The sequence below is a fragment of the Cucumis melo genome, chromosome 2 (assembly GCF_025177605.1).
Source record: "Cucumis melo cultivar AY chromosome 2, USDA_Cmelo_AY_1.0, whole genome shotgun sequence".
In the NCBI taxonomy this organism is placed as follows: Eukaryota; Viridiplantae; Streptophyta; class Magnoliopsida; order Cucurbitales; family Cucurbitaceae; genus Cucumis; species Cucumis melo.
This window is the reverse complement of record NC_066858.1, coordinates 14,196,827-14,220,683: the sequence shown is the minus strand read 5'-3', so window position 1 is coordinate 14,220,683 and position 23,857 is coordinate 14,196,827. Positions and strand designations below refer to the sequence as shown.

General features: G+C 30.9%; 3 protein-coding genes across 5 annotated transcripts; 2 read left to right on the top strand and 1 right to left on the bottom strand.

Annotated features, from left to right (window-relative positions):
• The first annotated feature begins 1,810 nt into the window (after positions 1–1,810).
• On the top strand, positions 1,811–3,945 carry LOC103487393 (protein CHLORORESPIRATORY REDUCTION 6, chloroplastic). 2 transcript variants are annotated; one of them, XM_008445692.3, is made up of 4 exons: positions 1,811–2,320; positions 3,036–3,167; positions 3,264–3,472; positions 3,546–3,945. In XM_008445692.3, exons 1-4 carry the CDS (start codon positions 2,113–2,115, stop codon positions 3,750–3,752), a joined length of 756 nt encoding a protein of 251 aa, XP_008443914.1. In that variant the 5' UTR covers positions 1,811–2,112; the 3' UTR covers positions 3,753–3,945. The 2 variants fall into 2 exon arrangements, 1 of the variants encoding a protein (XP_008443914.1); XR_001762341.2 differs by having other exon boundaries at positions 1,848–2,320; positions 3,253–3,472.
• Positions 3,946–15,109: 11,164 nt separating this feature from the next.
• LOC103487392 (uncharacterized) lies at positions 15,110–17,056 on the top strand. The gene is made up of 5 exons (XM_051081579.1): positions 15,110–15,428; positions 15,549–15,607; positions 15,884–15,947; positions 16,276–16,343; positions 16,532–17,056. The coding sequence occupies exons 1-5, from the start codon at positions 15,353–15,355 to the stop codon at positions 16,724–16,726; spliced, it is 462 nt and encodes a 153-aa protein (XP_050937536.1). The 5' UTR covers positions 15,110–15,352; the 3' UTR covers positions 16,727–17,056.
• A 2,912-nt stretch (positions 17,057–19,968) lies between these two features.
• On the bottom strand, positions 19,969–22,488 carry LOC103487391 (putative glycerol-3-phosphate transporter 5). 2 transcript variants are annotated; one of them, XM_051081577.1, is made up of 3 exons: positions 22,206–22,488; positions 20,943–22,109; positions 19,969–20,735 (listed from the first exon to the last, which is right to left on the bottom strand). In XM_051081577.1, exons 2-3 carry the CDS (start codon positions 21,973–21,975, stop codon positions 20,182–20,184), a joined length of 1,587 nt encoding a protein of 528 aa, XP_050937534.1. In that variant the 5' UTR covers positions 21,976–22,109; positions 22,206–22,488; the 3' UTR covers positions 19,969–20,181. The 2 variants fall into 2 exon arrangements, with proteins under 2 accessions (XP_050937534.1, XP_050937535.1); XM_051081578.1 differs by having other exon boundaries at positions 22,263–22,488.
• Positions 22,489–23,857: the final 1,369 nt, after the last annotated feature.

The window sequence follows — 23,857 nt, the reverse complement described above, 5'->3', positions numbered from 1 at the left end:
GAATAGGATGTTGATTCTTCATCAAATTATTTAATGGAAGTTGAAGTGGGTATATAGCATCTTCTATGAATACTCATTTTCAACTTCAAATTTTTGGACCCCAAACATATAATTTGAAACCACACACTATATAATATCTCCTAGTAAGTATGGAGCCTAACATGGTTTAATTTGCAGACAAATATTACCATTTGTACGTAAAACGTGCACGTAATAGGCTAGTTAAGCTATGCTTATTTTAGTGTTTATCAAAGTTAATCAACCAAGTTGTTTGTAGTTGTCCAAAGGACTAAAAGTCTATAGGCGAGCCCAAATCCATAGGATACTGGAAAAAGTCACATAGGGGAATGTAAGTCAATATCTCGAGGATTGGGTATGGTCAACTAGGTGCGTTAGTAAATAATATTCCAATTTCTAGAAAATAACCTATAACTTTGAGTGTCGAAAAACAACCATCGTTGGCATAAGACGTAACCATATGCATGATAATTTCATTTCCCTAAATGAGCTATCTTAGTGCTTGGCTCCAATCTTGCTCGCTTTTATGGCGTTTAATGTATTTATATGTCTATTTTATAGGAACTTGATCAATTCATGCATCCAGAGCATTACGTGTTGTCAGGATTATTGTTTTGAAGCAATTGGGAGCTTAATAGAACAACCAAAATTTGAAAAGAGGAAAAAAGACCAAAATCTCTTAGGAGGCTTGACGTCGTGACTCAGGTAATGTAAGAACAACAAAAGCCTTAGTGTTGTAGCACTATAATTGTAGTGTTATTGAGGATTCGCATGGACACACACGACAATAGCATTGATATTACAACAAATTAAAAGACCCTAGAGTGTCGCATTATTGTCCTGTAGCATCACGACACTGCCGTGATTTTTATAAATACTCTTTTATTTTTCTAAAAGGTCGAATATTTAATCTGATGTTCTAAACAATCCATGAGTTTAATGCGATTATCTGAGTCAGTAGTTTTGTGAGATAGCTACTTAATTAATTTAGAAACCGACATATGTGTGAGTTTTCTATACAGAGCTTGTCCAACATTACTAAACAATGGATGACTCCCTGCACTTCAATTTTCTCCCCTTTAGTTTTCTTGTAAGTCAAGACCAAAACCATCCATTTTTATTACTTTCCTTAGACTTATTTACCTTAGTTAGAGAGATTTTATATTAGGGTCATTTTGATTTGATTGATGTTGCTAATGATATTAATAGTTAGTTGAAGTTGATGATAGGTATTTTATAAAAGTTATTTGATCCATCAAATGCCCACGACAACATAAGCTTGAGATCAAGGCGAGTGTAAGAGAAAGTGCTAAGAAATAGTCCAATTCAATAACTCCAAAGAGGAAAATAAAGTAATTTTCAAAGGAGAGCCTTTGGTTGAACTATACACTTCTGCACTAATTTAAACAATAAAGTGTAGTAGACTCAACACCACATTAGCTTAGAATAACCTGAGACTTGACTATGGAGTAGCAAGCCAGAGATCAAATTCACCAGAGGCCAACAATGTAAATCATCCAACATAAACTAGAGATCCAAATGCCAATACAATATATTTTTGGTAAATACACTACTATTTTATATTTATAGGTTCTATCCTCATATTCTACCATTGGCCTTTTTGTCCCTTTTGTCCTTTTCCTTTTCAACTTTTGAAAAGACAGATTGGTTTTATAGAAAATTGGGCCTTACTTGATGACTATTGAGCCTGTTGGCCCATTTCACTTCCAATGGAGATAAGAGGGCAAGGTGATGAGCCAATTCCAACACTGATTATACTTTCATTTGGAATGTAATCAAATTAATGGGAATATGAGATTATTGGAATGGGTGAAGAATCGAGAGAGATAAGTTCAATTGAGTTTAGTACTGTAGATCAGGTTTAAAAAGCTTAATTCAAACATTATTTTTAAATTACATTACATTACAAGATAAAATCGTTATCGGTCTTCCTTACAATTATCTCTGGTTTAGAAGAAACAAAGGAAGTCAAGTAAAACTTTGAAACCAAATTGGATAAGTAAAACAAGATGGAGGAAGAAGATAAACCAGACATTACAACGCCTCTGTCTCCCATCATTTGGGATTTTTTTCATGTCCACTCCCACCATTAAACCTCCACTTCCACTTTCTCCTTCCTTTAATCACCCATCTCGCTCACCCATTTCATGGAGTTTTTCCAGACCCATTTCCCCTTCTTCCCCTATTTCCACCTCCTCTCGCCATCGACCACAACTATCCGCCTCGGTTGCCTTCAATCCTTCCGGAAATTTTGACCTCTCTTTTCAAGATGATGATGATGGTAACTCCTCAAACTTCTGCTGTTTCGATTTCTGAATTTGATTTGTACCCTTTTCGAGTTATGCATTCTCGAATTAGTTTAAATGAATTGTGAGGATTGGGGAAATTTTTTGTTTTCTATCCATCTCCATTGAATGAAATTGTGTTTGACGACTTTTTGAATTGGTATGTAGTTAATCATTCAAAGAGAATTGCTCTCTTCTTTGTTGCTTAGCTGACATTTTCTTGATGATGAATGATGAAATTCAAGTTCATTGCTGTATATTGGAGAAATGGAGAACATAAACTGTTCGGGAAGATTTTACGTACTAATGTTATCCAGTTCTTTTTTTCCCTTCAAATGGTATGGAAACCAAAGAAAAGGAAGAACAATTGTGGTGGTTATGTATGTGTGGGTGTGTATATATGTATGTATATGTAGGGACTAGGGAGTAGTTAGATGATATGATCTTCGATTTGCATGCACCCATTAGATTAAGTTTTGGGTCAATCAGTGTTTACAATGGTATCAGAGCGGATAATGTTATTTCTTCCACAACTAATATTGATTTATACTTGTTGGATCTTCGTCATATTTGAAGCCCACAAGTGAAGAGAGTGTTAAATGATACGATATTAAATTTGTCTTTGCCCTTTAACTTAAGTTCTTGTGTTAATTAGAGGTTTAAGAGGAGTTATTGAAAGTTTGATGGGTTTTAACTGTTTGTTAAGAACAGATTCTCCTAAAGTTGCACCTCCAATGCCACCCACAGAAGGTCGATTTGACGTGGTTATAGATAACGATGCAATTCGTTGTCTAGACTTATCCTCATTTCAGAAAACAACTGGAATAATTTCACCTTTAGCTAGTAAGTTTTGGGTTGGTTGGTATGTTTATGTCATTGATTTGAAATTAGTTCTGTGATCGGATCCCTGATGATTTCCCTCTCCTAGTATTGTTACAGCTGAACCAAAACAATTCCTTGAACGTACAATTGGTTTTACCATTAACTATACTCGAGAAGATCCTTACGATCGACGTGAATTATCCGAATACCCTGACATAAGGCTGTGGTTTGTGAGACTTGATTCAGTCTATCCGTGGCTACCCGTTCTGCTGGACTGGAGAGCGGGAGAGCTAGCACGGTATGCAGCAATGCTCGTTCCTCACCAGGTGATGAATTGTTATAAAAATGTTGATACTAAGGAGTGTGAGAGACTTATTTTTGGGATTCTTATGGTTGCAGATAAGTATGAGAATGGGAATTGTGTTCAATCCTGAGGCTTTGGAGCTGTTTGTGATGAAGAAAGTTTTTATAGTGTATTCATGGTTGAAGCAACATGACATTCCAAAGCCAAGATTGAAAGCAGCTAATATGGCTAGGATGCTTGGGTTTGGAATTGGAGATGAACTTTTTGACTTGATAGATCAACATCCAGTTGCCCCACCATGAAACACAGCTCTCGGAGTGCTGGTTCGACAAGTATCGATTCGAGAACTGGTATTATTTTCTAAAATTGTAATGATAGTAAACCATTCAAACTTTTCATAGCTTATACTATTGATGAATGAGTAATTTAGTTTTGAAGTCATGAGAAAATGTTTGTTAAAAAGAAAATGATATATTTATTTTCCTTCTCTTTAAAGTTACGTGCATTTTGGGGTTCTTTTTTACCCATTTGATTTTGTTGTCTGTGTTCTCTTCTCCTTTTTTTTTCTTTTTTCTTTTTTCGTCTTTTGTTAAGATTTGAGCATTTATCAAATATACTTTTGGTTATAGATAATTTTAGAACCTCGTAGGTTATGTGATTGTAGCCGAAGCCATGACCTTCCTTTTTGGGCTTAAGTTGGTTGAAACTTGGGCTTTCTCTAAATTAAATTCTTGTTAGCAACTCCCTTAAATAGCACATTTATTATTTTGATTTATAGTAAAATTAATTGTCAAAATCATTTTTCCAAAATTATTCCTACACGGATGACAATTGTCTATATACAAATACAAATACAATGTATTTATAAATACACTTACTTATGATAATTATTAACCAAATCAAAAAATTATTATATTGTTCCAACAATCCTTAAAGATATGTTCAATTATCAAGATAAAAATTAAGAAATTAATGAAAAATAACTTCAAAGATTCAATTTTTTATTTTTTGAATCATAGATTCAAAATTGAATCCCTCCCTAAAATCATGTCAAAGATAATATAATATCCATTAATTTCACCATTTTTTAGTTTTTAAATTATTTACAAAAAACATACATAAATTAAGTGATTTTAGATTCAAAATTGACATTTTTTATTTTTAAATTATTTACGAAAAAATATACGTAAATTAATTAATTTTAGATTCAAATTTGAATCCCTTCCTAAAATCATGCCAAAGATAATGCAATATCTATTAATTTTACTATTTTCTATTTTTTTAAACTATTCCTAAAATAATGGGTATCTTCTTACTACCCGACCGCTACATCAAACTAAAACCCGAGAGCTACAGAAAACGCATAGTAGAGCAAAAAGAAAAACAAATAACCATTATTGAATCTATGAAGTATACAACAACCATAAGTCACGGAAGATATGATTTCCATCGTAATTTTACTCCATACAAATTGTATGGAGTAAAATAAAAATATAATTTTTGAATTTGTAAAATACAAATTGTACACCTTAATTTAATTAAGATTATTGCTTTGAATCCTTAAAATTATGTCAACAATATTATTTGTTATATATCACACCATAAAAGTACAAATTGGTTTTTACTTAGTTTGAATCTCTAAAATTATGTCAAATATAATGTTTGAGTTCCTATAGTTAGTTTGTATCTTATTTGAACCAATAATTTAATATATCTCTTATGTGTCATGGATGATAATTGTCCACATACAAATACAGTGTATTTGTTGAGATAAAAAGATCAAACAAAATATCATATATCACGAATCCAGTGTACTTGTAAACAATAAATCTTAACTAAATCAAAAAAATATTATAGTCTTCCAACAATCCCCAAAATATGTCATTAGTTTCAACATTCTCTAAATTATAGGATACAACGTATTAATTTTAAATTCTTAAATTGAATTTCTAAAATTATGCCAAAGATAATGGACAATCCATTAATTTTACCATTTTTTATTTTTCAAATTATTTACGAAAAAATATACATAAATTAATTATTTTTAGATTCAAAATTGAATTCCTAACATGATGCCAAAGATAATGGATAATCTATTAATTTCATCATTTTTATTTTTAAAATTATTTATGAAAAAACACACATAATACATCAAGTTTAGATTCTTAATTTGAATTCCTAATATCAAAATTTTGAGGTAAAAATTTTCAACATGATTATAAGTTATTAAGATTTTATTTTGTTAGATGTTAAAGTTATTTAAGTTTAGAAAGGAAAAGAAAAAAAAGAAAAAATAAATAAATTTTATAATATTATAATATAATATAATATGAATTATATTATTATTGTTATTATTATTATATCTTTTTTTATACCCTAAATTCATCACCATCTTCTTCATCTCTGCAGCTCCCCCCTCACTCTCATCTTCTTCTTCAAAATCACACGGTCGCCGCCGCCCCTACCTCTTTTCTCTCCATCAAGATCTCCAGCGACAATCTCCCTCCGTCCGTCGAAGCCGCCACCGTCACCTTAGTTCTTCGTCAAGCTCCTGTTCGTCGTTAGCTCAAACCGCCACACCCCGAGCTGCTCCCCTTTCCGTCACCCATCTCCTCTGCGTCGTGATGTCTGGATCTGAAGCAAGCTAACTGTGTCTGCTCCAATCGGTGTTTGTCCGCGAAGCTCCGACTGCCGTCGTCGCATCTCCACAAACCTAGCCGCCGCCATCACGATCTCCCATTCGCGTGGAGCTTGTTGCACCATCCATCCTTCTCCGTAGCACGCTGGCGCACTAGGACGTGCTCTCCTCGTCGTTGAACAAGTTTCCGTCCTCGAGCAATCATGTCCCAAGCTGTGTGTGTCGTTCGAGTCGATCTCCTCGTTACTCGAGCTGCTCGTGCAGTCTGCTCCCTACTGAGCTGTCCGAGCTGCTTTCTTTGTTACTCGAACCTATAGGCTATTCTCTTCCAAAGTGAAGAAAGAGATGCTAGGGATTTTAATTGCTTCCAAACTCCAAATAATGAATGAGATGTGAAATGGTGGGTGCATAGTTTGTATTAATTATAGGGTATTTGTGGATTCTGTTACAAATGTATTTAGAAATCACATTTGTCAATTAAGTAGGAACATTTAAGGTATTGTTCTCCCATTTGTTATTTAAAAATTTTCTGTTTTACTATTTTGTCAATTTAAAAATAAAATTGTCATTTATCCAAAGTAAACCTCTATTTTTGCTATTATTCTTATCGGACCTTTTTATAATTATCCACAAACATTATCAAATATGTTTTCGGTACCCATTAATCTAAAATTTTTGTTGGTAAAATTTTTAAATTAGAGATTATATAGAAACATTTTTCAAATGTGGGAGACTAAAGCGGTTGTTTTAGAGATCACCAAACTTTGGAAAAAGTAGATTTTGCCATTTATCTTTTAATATTAATATTAATTAATAAGTTTTATTTTTAAAATCAATACTTTATTAATTGAGTTAAGAGGTGCTCTATTTTTCTTTAGTTGGATAACATAGGCATAAGCACTAACTCTCATACATAATTTTATTTGTTCCTAAAGAAAATTGGCATCAAAGATTACTTATTTAAATATGTATAAGTGGTCGTTCTTTCTTAGTCTTAATTTGTAATAATTTTAGTGGAAATACAAATTTTGCATCATTGGTTTGTGACACACTATTACACAATTATTCATAATCTATAATTGATATTTAATCAATTATTGAGCCAACTTAATCAATTAAATGTGATAAATAAGGGGTTGCAAATAGGCCAATGGGACATATCAAGCTAATAGTTAAATATCACAACAAATAGTATTTGTGGGTTATATTCGACTATAAGCCATCATAGTCTGTTATAATCAACTCTAAGTTATTTTAGTCTGTAATTGAGACGCTTACTATTTTAATCAAATTAACATTTGTAGCTAAATTTTATAAATAAAAACACTTTTATTCTTAGTTTTCAAAAATTTGCCTGGTGAAAATTGTTTAAAGACAAAAGAAAATTTAGTATAGTGAAATGAGTGTTTATATAAGAATGGTTTACAAAAGTAAAAATAAAAAACCAATTAGTTATGAAGCTAAGTCTTTAAGTTTTTTTTTTCTCTATTTTTAAAATTTTAGACATGTTGTCTTTATTATTATTTGTTTTCTGAAAGTAACATTTTGATCAAATTTTTAGCCCATAAAAAATAAATCCAAGTTTCTAAAAGCTATCTTTCGCATAGATTTTGACAATATTGTTTGAAGATTAAGAGAAAAAATGAAAGAAAATCAAATGAATTGTTATTGAGTTGTAACGTGTAACTGTAAGGTAACTTGATAGATTGAGACTATGTTGCACTAATACGAATTGAGGTCATGTCAATATGCATAGGCTCCTATGCATCATGACGCATAGACTCCTATACAATTTTTTTTTAAAACAAAACACATGTTATTAGAGTTAGAAAACCGAAGGCTAGAAAAGTGTGGAAGGAGGAAGAAGAGAAGATATAGATTTTACACATAGAGGACCACCATATTGAGAAAAGAGTTTAACACTCCCATGTGATATTGTACCCTTTTACACACCCATGTGAGGGTTTTAACTCATAGGCATGGCCATAAGAAACAAACCCATTTCCAATCTAAAGTTTTAGGTCTCAAAATATAACATATTTATGTTGATAAACTTCTTCTCTATTTCATTCATTTTACATCCATTATCCTTGTGTTATCCTTGCCTACCTACAAGAAATAGGATCTTTTCAAAACAAATTATCATATCAATGGTACGTAGTAGGTTTGGGTGAAGGATTTGCCAAAAGAAAGGAGAATCTATGTATAAGTATTGAAATATGTGTGTCCCCTTAACTACTAATCTTAATGAATACAATATATATACACTATTTCCTTCTTTTGTTTGTTTTTTTCTTTAATAGAACTACATAAGATATATGTATATATATATTACAAATACAGACAAACAGACCTAGGAATCAAGGGATGCACCTGAAAGTCTCATCTACATTCTCATTATCTTCGAGTGATAACTAATTATGTATAATTTGGACAAACGATAATAACATGAAAACTTTTTCCATATAGAAAGCAATGTATTTAGACCGATCCGATTGTGAAAGAGATTGAGAAGAGAGAAGTAGAAATTCTTTTGCCAAAAACAATAAATACACATCCTTCTCATCTCATTTATTGTCAAACCAAACCCACACCATTTTACAATAAAGTCCACAAGATGTTGGTATTAATAATGCCTTATTGACCCGCACCATTAATACTCATGTTGCATTCTGTTGATATATACTCATTACATATTTCATATACCTTCCATTGTGTTGGACCCCATCTTTGGCAATCATGTTTTTTGGTTGTAGCTACATGTATATATTTTTTTCTTTCAACTGGGTCTCCTCTTTTGTTGCTTTATGAGACCAAATTAAGTGAAGTAGAGAGAGTTGTGAGAGATTTGATCTCTTTTGAAAGAGCTAATAGCAAAATATATTATAAGACAGTATCAAATTAAGGTCCTTTCAAATGGTGCTAGAAAAAGACTAAGACTTTTGCACCATGTGCTTCTCAAAACAATGACCCGACAATGTCATTTTTTGACAATAATTCTCCTCTCTCCCATCCTTTGGATCAACTTGTTTCTTGAGAGTACCCACTCTCTACTTATGGATTGTTTTGTAGTATGTTTTTGTAGTACGGTTCTTTTATAACAATTATTATGTGGAGTTCGAATAGATTTGTGTACATTGAGATGGTGCTGAAAAGAAACAACCAACCTCCACTACATATCTTCACAATCCACTGATTTTTTCAACTTTGCATGTAAATTACACCTTGGTGGATTTATTTTTGGAACCACTTGAAAACCTTATACTAATAAAGATAAATTAATCTTTTTAAAAAAATTAGCGTGGAACTTTAATTTTTTTACACTCTCCGATAAGGACAATATAAATTCTAGCTATACCTATCTCTCAATTTGGTATGATATGATATTATCTACCTTTGTGCATTGGAGAAATCAAGATTTTGTTTTTTGAAACTATCCAAAAGATCTCATACCAATTGAGATTGTTGTCCTAACTTGTATAATCGTGATGATTCCCTTTCCTAACCACTTAATTGAATCGTCTCCGATCCCGTCATATGTTCTCTCTCAGTCGCTATGAAGAGCTTAATTACTACATATCTCGAGCACAATCACGCAGGTCATATTGTGGAATGTCTTGATGTCAATCACCTATTGCATCCTTAATATTTCTTCCTACTAATTTGTTCGACTTGATGGCTCTACTCTCCGTCTACATCCATCTGGTTCGATATAAAACTCTACTTTGCTTTGTCGCATCTTAAGTAGTATTGCTTGTCCAATCTAGGGATTCATCCACAAGACTCATTATTTTTCTCGAAATCACCGAGGTTCTCACCTCACAACTAGGTTTAAACTATGGCTTCGATATGAATTTATAAAGATGGTGGAACCTCCACCTATATCTCTACAAATGATATATAATATTGTCCATTTTCAACATAAACTTTCATGTATTTACTTTTTGAAAATGACCTAAAATGTCCTATACCATGGAGATAATTGCCCTAACTTATATATCCATCATTATTCTCTTTGTGAATTAACCAATGTAAGACTTTGTTTGCAACTAGCAATACTATCGTAGAACATTCTCTGTTATATGTCCAAATCTAATTTAAAGCCAACTTTGAAAAAAAAGACCAATCTAATCTCTTAAAGGTAGCCTTTGTATAGTAGAATTATATCTATTCATTCTTTCAATCAATGTTTGTTTTAACATGAAACTGTACAATTTTATTTTGTCTCTTCTACCCCAAAGTTGTGTTGAGAAAATTTCTAATACTACAGTAATACCCACATTATTCAATAATAAAAGGAATGCAATAGTTTCAAAATACTAAAGATGAGAGGTAGATAATGTCTTAAAAAGTTGAAAACAAAGATGCTGCAAGAGGAAAAGATCTAAGTAGTGTTCAAAAGTCGATGTGTTTTTCCAAAGAAACAAGATTAATAGCACTGTGAGAACGTAATTTTGAGACCCATCAACTTCTCCATTGATTAAAATCTATCATGTTCAAAAGAAAAAAAATTCTTAAACCAACTTAAACATAAACACTGCCGCACATCATGTGAAGTATTTTTGTCCCAAAAACCATTAAATAATAAAACGAAAAATACTGCCTTGTTCATTAATTAGAAGAATAATCTTATATTGATATTTTGGAGATAGGAAATTAAAATTGCATCCAAAAACTTAAGGTAATTAATTAATGGCCAAATCATGTTCGCAAATGACAAAGATTTCTTAAAGCTTAGAACATTTATGATACATCCATCTACTTTTCTGACATGGGAATAAGCCCTCCACAACTTGTCTTTCTCACAAAATTATTAGTGTTTCTTTCTGTTCTTTTTTTTTTTTTTAATTATTATTATTATTTTATCCACATTTATTCTTTTATTTAAATAATTAATTCATCCAAAAACATAAATCAACCGAATAACCTAAAAAAAATTAATTGAATACACATGAATTTTAACTATTTCGTCTGATTAAAACTTGATAATTCAAAAAGTAAAAAGTTGATTACTATAATTTTATTTGATATTATAATTTGGTTATAATAGTATGCGTTTGAAATATAAATTATTTTAGTTTAGAAAAATAATAAATAAAATAAAAGAAAGTTTTAAATTATAGATTAAATTATAGTTAATTGAAAGCTACGAAATAATGTTTATCCAAGTATATCAAATAATGTTTATCCAAGCAAGATATAATTAGTTCTTTCTCAAACGAATTGAAGTTAAAATATGGAGAAAATTTTCAAAACAAAATTAGAAGATGCAGGAAGGACAAACAGTATGGAACTAATAATGACTTATTTTTAAATGTTTCTTTTCACCCTTTTTGCCTAAATTAGTTTTGGAAACTCTAGGTAGAAATGATTAAATATAAGATGAAGAACTTGGATGTTGTTGTTGTTATTGTTTATGGTATGGTATGGTTTGACCAGAGACATTAATCCAAAAAACACGTACGAGAATGAGGAGTTAAGGTTTTTAATTTAATTATGCTTTTTATATGGCTAAATTAAACTACTAAATTAAACCCTTATATATAAAATAGTTATATATAGTTATAGTAACCATTACCAATTATATAAATATATAATTACATTCATTCATTTATTATATATATAAATTGAAAAGAAACATCCAGTTTCCGAGGAACATGTGCTGTCGCTTTGCCGGCAGAAACTACTAACGACACCTTTTACACCATATCCCCTTCATCCTTCCATCCATCTATCCCATTTTCACTTTCTCTTTTCTGTTTTTACATAAACATACATAATACTACTTTAGTTTAATTTTAAGCCAAAGAGAACTTTGATAAATTATACTCAATGCCACATTTGCACATCATCATATATATTCTGCTGTCATAAACAAATGTTCTTTCACTATCCATGAACTTAACCCTAATATATTAAAACAAAAATATAGTTCTCGAAATTAGGGATTGCAAATATGGGTTATCATCTCATTAAGAATGTTGAAAGGAAGAATAATAATGGAATGTGTAAATTAATGCAAAGTATAATAGCTAGATTCAGCTGGGATTTTGAACACTACTTTACACCAAGGGAGAATCATCCTTTAATTATTTGGTTATGTTTCCGAGATATTTATTAGTATATTTTAACTCAAGCGTGATTTAGTTCAAAACAATAATAATAATAATAATAATAATAATAATTAATAATAGCCTCTAGAGATCTTAATGACTTTCGTTGGTTTAAATTTTAATTTAATCCCTCTAGAGGAGTAGGTAATTAAGGTAAAGAAGAAAGATAATTAGCTAAATTAATCTATCTATTTTTTATAATAAAAATGAACTTCTTGCTGATGTTGAATAAATTAATTAAACTTCTTGTTAAGTACTTTTAAGTAATTGCAATAGATTAATCAAACATATATCTCAACATTTTTAAAGAATTACGACGTTTTAGCTAATAGACGTCTATCAATTATAAACTTTATTAGTAATATGATATATCAATGATAGATTTCGAGTCTAATTTTATTGGGATATACAGACTTTTAGCCAGATATATATATCTAAAAAATTTCTATATTTAGTTTGTAATTTTTTTACATGTGTATTGATTGTTATATTGGTAGCTACTTTTATATGTTAAAAGCTCAATCATCTAATATACAAATGTATTAGATATTTTTTAAACTTTAAAGATTTGAACAAAGTTGATCATAAGACAAAGCGTAAAACGTAAAACTGTCTTAACTGTGTAAGGCTCGTAGCCTCATAGTATAAATAGGTTTTCTTATATAAGAAAAAAAATTAGTACAAAGACTAAATCATGAAATGTGTGTTTGTTCATCGTAAAATCCATAAAAGAAAATTTAAAAAAATTATAAAATCAAACAAAGAGAGGAGCAAATATGTAATTATTAAATAAAAAAATAAATGAAGTGTTATCATACAAGTTAAAATAAAAAATAAGAGTTGGATGATAAAAGAAAATGAAGATTGTTAATGTATTATATATACTTTTAAAATGTAGAGAAAAAATAGGAAATAGGTGAAAAAGAAAACATTATTGGGGAGAAGAAGCAAAGGGTGAGGAGTGTGGGCGGTGGACTTGGGAGTGGCGGAGATGCCACGTCAGTGAAGGGGGGGGGGGGGCCCAAGATATGGACGTCCACGTGGAGAGAGCATGCCACCACGTCAGTAAAAATGAGTGAATTATGAAAATTGGTTCCTTTCACCGTTTGTGTTTGTGTAGTCACCTTCGCATGCTTTGCATTAAATCTGATTGCTTCCCAACACATGCCTTTTGGCCCCCACTCACTTCCTTCCCTTCATAAATTGATGACGTGGATTTTCACCTCTAAATTAATGTCTTTTACATTTTTCTATATTTTGAAAGATAAAAAGGAAAAAAAAAACCCTTTTTTTTTTAATTCAAAAGTTTTGAATCGAAGATATTGTATCTTAATGTGTGTTAGATCGGTTATACGTAAATTATATTAATTGAAAAAACATAAATCATCATAATAAAACTTTAAAATAATCCGTTAGAAAGAACGTATGTAAATAACATTCTTTCTATAGAAGTTGGAGGTTCATACCCCACACCCTCGTTTTCAGAAAAGAAAAAAGAAACCCAAGACTAGAAGATAGAAGTAGACGTCAACATTTCAATTTTACAAATATATCGATATCCTTTTCCGTTTGTTCTTTCTTTTTTTTTTTTTTTTTTTTTTAACAATATTTGAATAGAAGAACAAACATCAAATAACCTCAAAGTCATCATAAATATTTATGTCAACTGAATTCTACTCATTTTGACATAAAATACCAACACGGACGAATATTTATATAAATCAAGAAATTTATAAAATTTGTTTAGATTATTACTCAAGTTGTTTTAATTCTTTAACTAAACTATAGATGTCGTTATTATCATTTAACTCGTATCAAACTAAATATATCACATTTTTACATTTTACATTTTACGAGTATTCATAAAAGATATGAATGTCAAAATTCTTTGATTTACAAATATTTTGACAAACCAATCGATTATTTTCGTTCAAAGAGAACGTAATAAGTAAACAAGTTAAATAGGGTAGCGTAGAGCATTTTCCTTATCCCCAATTGCAAAGGGGCATTTGAAGGGTTATGATTTTGCACATGATGGTGCCTCAATGAAGACAAGCCATTTGATTTGATCAATCATCCAAAACAGCATATGGCCCTACAATAATGAATTATAGCCTCTTGATTCGATTAATCATATAGGCAAGAAAATAAATTTGATATTTAATTATTTTGGCACTTGGCAAATCGATCTGTCTTCTCTCAACAAGAAGGGTTATTGGCTTACAATATTATATCATGACTACTAAAAATACTATTCATTCTTTATAACCATGCAAATGGGCAAAGATATAATGAAATTAAGTAGTAGTCATTCTTTTGCATTATTGCATGTAATATAATATATAATCGAAAATATTTTAGATTTAGTCGCTATATTTGCAATTGTCCATACCCATAATTATTCTTCATGCAATTAATTAGTAATATATTATTCCAAAGTTTATTGTAAACACATGTTAACAAATAATTAAATTTTTTTTTAGAAAATCAACAATAAAACTAACAGTAGTGAAGTGAATCTACAATTTTATTGAAAAGTGCATATAATAACTAGAATTAAAACTAGAGATTTAAAAATATACATTAATCAAAATCAAACAAAACTCTAAAATATATATAGACAAAAGTGATATTTGTTTTAAGAGTGTGGGTTTGAAATTTGAACCATTTCAAATTGAAGCCATCAATGAATTTAGGGTTAAAAATTAGGTTTCTTTTTATTTCTTTTTCCTTTTGACAAATGGTGTCATTAATTTCCAAAACAAAGGAAGACAAGATAGAAGAAAAATAAAAAGTGGAAGTTGAAAGTTTTGACAAATCTTCAAAGTGGGACCCACAAACCCTCCCTTTATATATATGTGTGTGTGTGTGTATATATATATAGTAATAATCTTCAATTTGCTAAGCCATCAAGCATTCACAAGTTCCACATATTTCTCCTTCAAATAATCTTCTAAAAGTACTTTCAAAAAGTAATAATAATAATAATAATAATTTTGAAAATCCCTTATTTATATCTTCTATTTCTGACCACCTTAAGGATTCCAAAAACTGTCTTACTTTTTGGTATCCTTAGTTTTTCTTTCTATACTCTTTCATCTCCTGATCTTATAACCAAAATAACATAATTATAAAGTCCTTTTATCCAAAAATGAGCTCCAATAATTATGCTCTACCTTCTCTTCTTCTCCTCCTCCTCTTCTTCTTCTTATCTAATCAAGCTCAAGGTATGCAAAACTCTCTGCCCTTTCTGTTAGATGGGTTTTGTTTATTTTGCTTTTGAATTTTCATTATGCGATATCAATGACTTAAATTGATTCTGAGTTGGTTTTTCTATATTATGAAAGGTATTCGCTTGGGAAATGGAATCATGATCAAGCTTGTTGGGCAACTAGCAAAAACCCTAGTGAGTTTTCTTCCATCTTTTTATTATATGTTCGGAATATCTCATTTGATAATTATGTTTAGATTTCGTTTTTTATTTTTCAGATTTTAATTTGGATGAACTTTTCTAATAGTTAAGAAGAAATCTATGAATATAACGAATATTTTATAAGCTTAATTTTTTTAGAAGAATTAAGTGTTTATAACTCAACATTTTGGGTGGTTTTTTTAAATATATTTATTTGTTTATTTGGTCAAAATCTGTAATATTGATATGGCTGCTACATTGATATTGCAGGAAGAAGAAGTAGTGGAAGGTTTTAGGAAAACTACTATTTGTGAAAATGGGCATTGTAATTCAGGTATGCTATCTAGTGAAATAGTGCAATTTAAATCTTCATTCATGACCTTTTTTTTTCTTTTCAAAAAGTCAACTTATAAATTATAATATCTACATTTTTTTTTTTATGTTTTTATACTTAAAACCAAAATTGGGCTTAAAAGGTGAGAAATATATATCAAACAGAGTTATAATTTTTAAAAAAATTGATGCATTAAATTGTGCCCCAAAAATGTTGGTAAAACATCATTAAAAAAGCAACCCAAATGGGACATACTATTTCATAATATATATATATATATATATATCAGAAGTGGGTTTGACATTATTTGATATTTATGATATTGCAGGAAACAATAGAAAACTTATGACTGTGACTACACCACCAATACCATCATCTCCAACTCCTTCTACAAGGGTTAGTCATCCATTACTTCAATCTTATTTATTTTTAAAAACATTGATGAATCATTTACTAAAACTATTGCTTTTTAACAATTTTAAAAGTTATTCTTACTTGTATTTTGTCACTATTTCATCATCCTTCCCACCTAAACATTTGAATAATGCATAGCTGAATGGTTTATTGTGTTCTTGATCATACAGAATAATGAAGAAGAAAATTACAAAAAGGGGAACCCCAAGTCATCAAATAAAGAAGAATCATCAAGTGTGAAAAAGAAGGATGATTTGGAGAATTCAGAGGCAGTTTCTAAAAACCTTGAGGCAGCCCTTGACCTTATAGACATTGCAGAAATGGACTATTCTCCAGCAAAACGAAAGCCTCCAATACATAACTAAACTAATCCCAAAATTAAAAAAAAAAAAAAAAAAAAAAAAAAAAAAAAAAAAGAGAGAGAGAGAGAGAGAGAGAGAGAGAGAGAGAGAGAGAGAGAGAGAGAGAAAACAACAACCAAACAATAAAGTTTATATTTCAAAAAAAAAGATCTATATATTCAACAAAGGCGTAGAAAAAAAAAGATATATAATTTGGGATATAAAAGACAGCCTTACACAAATGCTGCAGGTTTTTTAGGGTTTAGCTTAGGGAAACTGTCCTCTTGTACAAAGCATTATTATTAAAATGCTATGTTATTATTATAATAATAATAATAATAATTATTATTATTATTAATGTTAATCAACTTATCATTGCTTGTGATTGGATTTCTATTTTTCTTTTTTGACAAAGCTAATGTTTTTATTATTATTACAAATGTTTTTGCATGGATTAAGGTAACAATAAAAAGTTAATGTAATTATTTATATTATATTCCACAAACTTGGGTGGGTTTTGTATATTTATTAATATGATTAATCATTTGTATAGTTATTTTGGTAAATTTTAGTTTGAGAAAAGAACAAAAAGGAATCGAGTAGTAGTGTGGTGTGGCTCAAGACTTTGGTATATGTAAATGTATAGTATCAATGACAAGTAAGGTTTGAAAATCAATCATAAGTCATCGTACTCCATGGTCATGGGAATCCCCATGATAGTATTTTTAAAAATCAATCAATCACACTCTTGTAGTACAAAATTTTAGAATGTTAGAAGGGAAATCAACATGATGGTTATCTAAAAAAGTATTTTGAGATATTATTGATTTTTTATCCAATCATTTAAAAAATAGTTTCGTAACGTTCATCAAATGCTCAAGCTTATTAATTATATATATGACAACTTTGAAAACAAGAGGAGTACACTTTAAACAAATGGTGGAGTTCAAAGCATATTGTTTTTTAATTAAACCATTTTATTTTATAAAATTTAAAAGTAAAATCATATGAGCTCAAAACTTTTTTTAAATAAAAGTGGACAATTATCGTATTTCACTTATTTTTGTGCAGTTTAAAGAGTTGTTCAATAAAAAGAAAAAGGTTTTTATATCTATCACAACTTTTAAAAAACAAAGGAAAAGAAAAAAAAGGAAGATTTATTTTCATTTTGTGTGTATTAAAAATGGGAAGTATGAGATTACTTAAGTATATCTTAGCTCTTGTGTAACATTTGTCTAAATTTTATAGTTTTAGTTTCTAAAAATTATTAGTTTTTTTTTATTTTTTTTCAAACCTATTTACTCTGGTTTTCATCATTCTAGATAACCAATTTTTAAAAACAATATAAATTTTTTAAAACTACTTTTTTGTTTTTTTAGATACAACTCATATTTATAAGCCTAACTTTAAAATATATGAAAGGGGATTACTAGACCACTTCAAAAATCCACTTTTATAAAAGTTAATTTTTATGATTATTATAATGGTCCATCCTATAGATTTGCATGAATAAAATACTTATAATTGAAATTGAAGGGTTGGATCTCCAACCCCATTATTTATTGAACAAAGACAAAAGAAAGTAGGGAAAAGAAAAATTGAACAAGTGCAACAACACAACACCATCTCAAAAGATGAGAAAAAGAGACAAAAATGGTTTGTAATTTTGAAGAGGGAAGAAAATGGTAGGTGTGGTGCATAATGGGAACAAAGGCATGGTGTCCCTTAAGGAAAGGCCAAAGGGACCCACCAATGGCCTTGTGATTGTTTTTGTTTGAACCATTTTTTGAATACTCATCTCATTCTTTCTTATAATACAACTTTTATTTACATGCATGTGGGTTTCCCCATATTGTTGTTTAATCTTTTTTTGTTTAGTCAAGAATTTTGGGCCCTTTGAGCCGAAATTGCGCTCAACCATATGTAGGGGCACTATAGATTAGGACACATATCATGATGCTGCCCTTTTGTCTACCCTTTCGGGTGTATACTACTTATACTCTTTACTCACTTTGGCATGCGTTAAAATAGACCAAAACGCATAACCGACATTCGATGATGATAAAGAGGTAATCGGGCCAAGAAAAGACCAAACATAAGTCAATTGTAGCACCCCTAGCATATTGCCCAACGGGGCATGTTTTGGTTCGATTAACTTCTTATGACCCAAAAATTGTGTTTTAAATCACCTAGGTCAACACACTATATACATACGTTACTATGACTCTAGTAAAAGTTCATGTAAATTCATTTTCCCTAATAGCAAACACTTATGCTTGCTTCATTTTATGTATAGGCATTCAAGTGTGCAGATCCTCCTTGTCGTGTTTTCTTTTTGGAGAACTTAGCTTGGAAGATTGAGATTTTGGTGTATCAATACATGACGTTTAGCATTGATAAACCATCCCATTTTTTGTTTCTAAAATTAAATTTAACCAAAGCATTCTCATATATTAGGAAGGGTTTAAATTAGGAATCTATAATTAATTTCTGTTTAGTCTCTTTTTGAACTTCAATTTTTGTTTATTGGGTTATGTTACAAATTTAGGTTGTGTTTAAATTAACTAATCAAATATTTAATTTTAAATAAAAATAAATTTTTTGGTACACTTTTTTTCCCTATTCAATTCAAATGGATCTTTAAATCTTTGAATTTTGAAGTTTATAATTATTTGGTCCTTGAACTTTCAAACATGTTGAATAGTTCATTGACAAATATGAGAAATTTTAAAAATCAATTGCTCTATTCAATATAAATTTGAATTTTATGTCTAAATGATACTCTAAGCTTTCAATTTTATGTTTGGTAGATACACGAATCTATTTGTAATTTAACATGATTTCGAGCATTAACATCGACATGACGTATTGTTTATTACTATCCAACTATTTTTCACACAAATTAAAATTTACCCAATGAGAAAAATTTGTGCTTGTAATGTTAAAAGAACCCTAAGAAAAAGAAGATTCAACAAGGAAAAAGTGACAGGGTGTTTCACGAAAGAAGTTTGTTCTAGTACCTTTTGGCTTAGGGTTGACCTATGCCATTTATAAGCAAAGTTCACCTATATCAGACTTGAAAAATGGAGAGTTATGGTTTTGATAACTTCAGCTAACATCATATCTACTTCCATTGCAATACATTTATTATAACACAGTAAAAAATATAAATTTGAGTCATCTTGTCACCTTGTATCAAGTACTTGTAACATTACAAGCAAAACAATATCAAGCTGATTATTCATGGACTAAGCTCATTGTTCTAGTGATTCTATAACCAAGCATCAGCAGATTTTTATTATTTTTTGTATTCTACACTCAATAACTGTGTATGGTACATGAATCTTTCTAAGGAATACAAAAGAATCGGATACAATGATGTACAAATACTGTCAAAAATTTCCTCAAATGTATTTTTTTTTCTATCAGAAATCTCCTACTCTAACTGTTCAACATATTTCAAAATTTCTTAAGATCTCTTAGACTACTGTTGGTGAGGTCTGCGTATTAGAAAACCATCGTCCTTCGTCCAACTTTTCTTTGATTTCAGTTCTTGCTAAGCGAACCAAGCAGAGAGCAGCAAAGAATATGGAAAGAATCAGCACAAAAAACACAAGGTTCCATCCAAATCTGGAAAGATATCCTGCCATTAGAGGGCCAAGAGCTGCCCCAACAGAGCCAGTCCCATCAATGATTGCGGTTACAGTTGCTAAAGCACGTGAATTCCCTCCAATTGAACTCTGAGTACCGAGATCAGCAGCAACCGCTGTAGCAATGAGCGAGTATGGGCCATTGACAAGTAATCCGGAAAGAAACATCAAACAGGCGTTGGTGATTGTGGAAATACCCCCAAAGGCACGGTATAGAACTAGAGCAGGAACTGAAAGTACTAGGAACGTTATTGAAGTAACTGCACGGGCATCAATCAAATCGGACATATATCCTGCTAATATTCCACCACAGACACCTCCGATGTCGAAAATCGTTGAGAGGATGCCGGCTGTTTTATGAGATAAATGCACACCAGCAACAGCTAACCAACAGAGAAAAGACTAGTATAAGCAATTGAGACTACAAAACTAGAATTAGAAGATCATTTCTACATCATCCTGAAACTATTTAGAAGTATAAACCCTTCAGGATTGAGTGTTTAAACAACTAAGAACTCTCGAAGACACATTCCTTCTAAAATTTGTATTTCAAAGAATGTTAACGTTCCTTGGCAATAAGAAACAGGTACCTGTGTGCCTGATGTAAAATGGCAACCAGTAGAGAAAGGTGTAAGCGACCAGCTTTGAAAAGAAAAGACAAACGGCAAATGGTGCAACGCCGGGTAACTTGCATGCCTCTACGAAACCAATTGCAGCCATAGAATCAGAACCAATTGCAGCCATAGAATCAGAACCAATTGCAGCCGTAGAATCTGAATGTCCATCATCAAGCAATACTGCCTCCTCAGAATCTGTAATCTCCAATTTTTCTACTGGACTCACCTCAGCGTTCAATTGAATCTCACTACCAGAGTTTCCAAAGCCAATGTCAAATGGACTTACAACAAGAAACAGAAACACCAAAATGCCGACCAGAATCACTAAAGCTCCAGGTACCACAAACGACCAACCCCATCCAAGTTCCAAGATCCCGGAAGCTATAACCGACCCGACAATGTTTCCAACCGAAGTATGTGAATTCCAGATCCCCATTATCAGTCCCCTCCTAGCTCTACCAAACCAATTTCCTACAATTGCCACCACACATGGCCATCCAATTGACTGAACTAAACCACACACAACCTGAACACTAAAAAAAAACCACAAGACATGAAGATTTAACCAATATCCTAACCCGAATAGTATTGTACAAATGCCGCTACCCATCATCCCAAAAACAAGAAACAACCTCAAATCAATACGATCACCAATGTGTCCTGCAAAATACATTCCAATGGAATATGCAGAAAGAAATGCAAGATCAAGCTCCCCAAGCAACTGGGTGCCATCAGGGCCATTAAAAGGAGCCCACCCAGTTCCATTGGAAGTCAAATCCGATTCAATTGAAGTCGAATTCAGCACAATGGTTGATGAGTTAACTGGGATTGTTGGTCCAAGCACACTCTTGACAATGCTAGGAGGTTTTCTTGAGGCGTGGAAGGACGCATATGCAAAGAAAGTGATGGTCAGAACTAAGATTCTGTGAAAATCTAAACTTCTGTAGGGAGGTTTAAGGTTTGGTATCAAATCAATCGCTGGAGCAACGGAGCGATTGGATAGCATCGTAACCGATCCGGGGAGATAATCACAGTAAAACACAGAACAACTAGCGAAAACCTTAGAACAGTCTCAAGATTAAAGAAGACGAACGCAAATCAATCAAGATCGTTGTACAGTTGCTGCAAAACCTATGCAACCTGTACAAAAGAAAAAAGAAAGAATAAAAAACTCTCTAAAATTGAATTTTCCCTCTCCCCCATTTGCAAATAACAAGAACAAGTACAGAAGATTACAATGTCTGATTCAGAAGATTGACTCAATAAAAGATTCAAGAAGGAAAGAAATAGAACCCTGAATCAGACACTGAAATTTCCGGGAAAGAGAAGGAGGTAATGAATTAAGACACTGGCGGATTAAGATTTTGACCAAATCGATTGCTTCGGATTTAAGATTTCAATTAGAAGGTCGGAGCTAGGGTTCCGACGACGAGAAAAGTCCAATCTTTAGGTTTCGGATCGGATTTCCTCGTCATCGTCGGTGACTTAACCGTTACGGAGTTTGGACTTTCGAAATGTAATTCACTTTGGACCAAATTAGAGAAAATACCCTCAATTTTATCTCTAAATTTTCACAGAAATTTGAAAACTAACCTTCTTTTAATTTTTATTTTTTTAAGAAAAAATCAATACTTGAATGTGTGATGATGATCTAGAATGAAAAATTAGATATCACACTATCTCAAGGCATCATCACATCGTCTCAAGTTAGGAACTTATATCTGAAAATTCTAAAACACGAAATCCAATAAAATTCTTAAAGAACGATGAAAGTTCATAGATAAAGGAGTATTTTTTAAAAAATAATGGGTAAAGTTTGTAGATACTTTTTATAATTTAATCTGATTGTTGCACACCAGTTTTAAAAATTGTTTCAAAATTTATCGATGAACACAACTCCTTAGCTCGTTACTCTCGGAGTCTTAAGAGTGTCTTTTTCGTTTAGGTTCAATTGGCTTAAATTCGAATAGGATTTGATTAATCCACCCATAACAAAAATGAAAATTTCAAATTAACACAATGGCTTACATGTTAATATTAGAAGGTATACATAAAATCACTTGTAACATCATTTAAGTTTGGTGTGATATCTAAAGTGTGAATTTGGATTTTGTGAAATGACAGTTCCAAATTTTGGGAAAGTTCTATATAGTTGAGAGCACTAAGTACTCTTTCAAGCTTTTACACAATCTTTGTAGTATTGATTGTTACCTTTCATTTTAACAAGAGAAAAAGATAATTCTTTCAAAACAATTTCAAAATTATGAAGTTTTTGGAGTTTGAATGCATAATGAAAACATACATAATATAAAGGCACTTTGTATAATTTAACAAAATTATTTTAATGGACAATTTTAGAGGATGTTTTATGTATTTTGGAGTCATAAAAAAACTCTACATATAAATAGACTATTCGTGGTTATTTAAAATAATACCCTAAACTCATTTCATTAAGACCAAAAGGCACACCCTCTCATGAAGAGATAAAAATGGAAAAAAAAAAACATTGGAGGTTTTGAGAATTTAACTTAGTAGACCAAACTAAATATCATCTTTTAGCTTATTATATCGATACTATATCAATTTAAACTTCAAACTAATGGTTGTGTCAACTTAAACTCTAAACTTTTGTAAGTGTGTCAATTTAAATTCTTAATGTTCATAAACGTGTCCAAATAGAAGATAATTGAGTGTTTAAATTGATTCAAATGAAAAAATCTCAGTCATGTACAACAAAATTATGGATTTAAATCACTTTGATTGCATATAATCATAGTTAGATATTGACATACATTACTGCCATAATTAAAATAAAATTAGAGTTAACAAAATTCATGCCTTTGAAGCTTTCGATCATCATAGTATTCACACGAATACGAACCTAGACC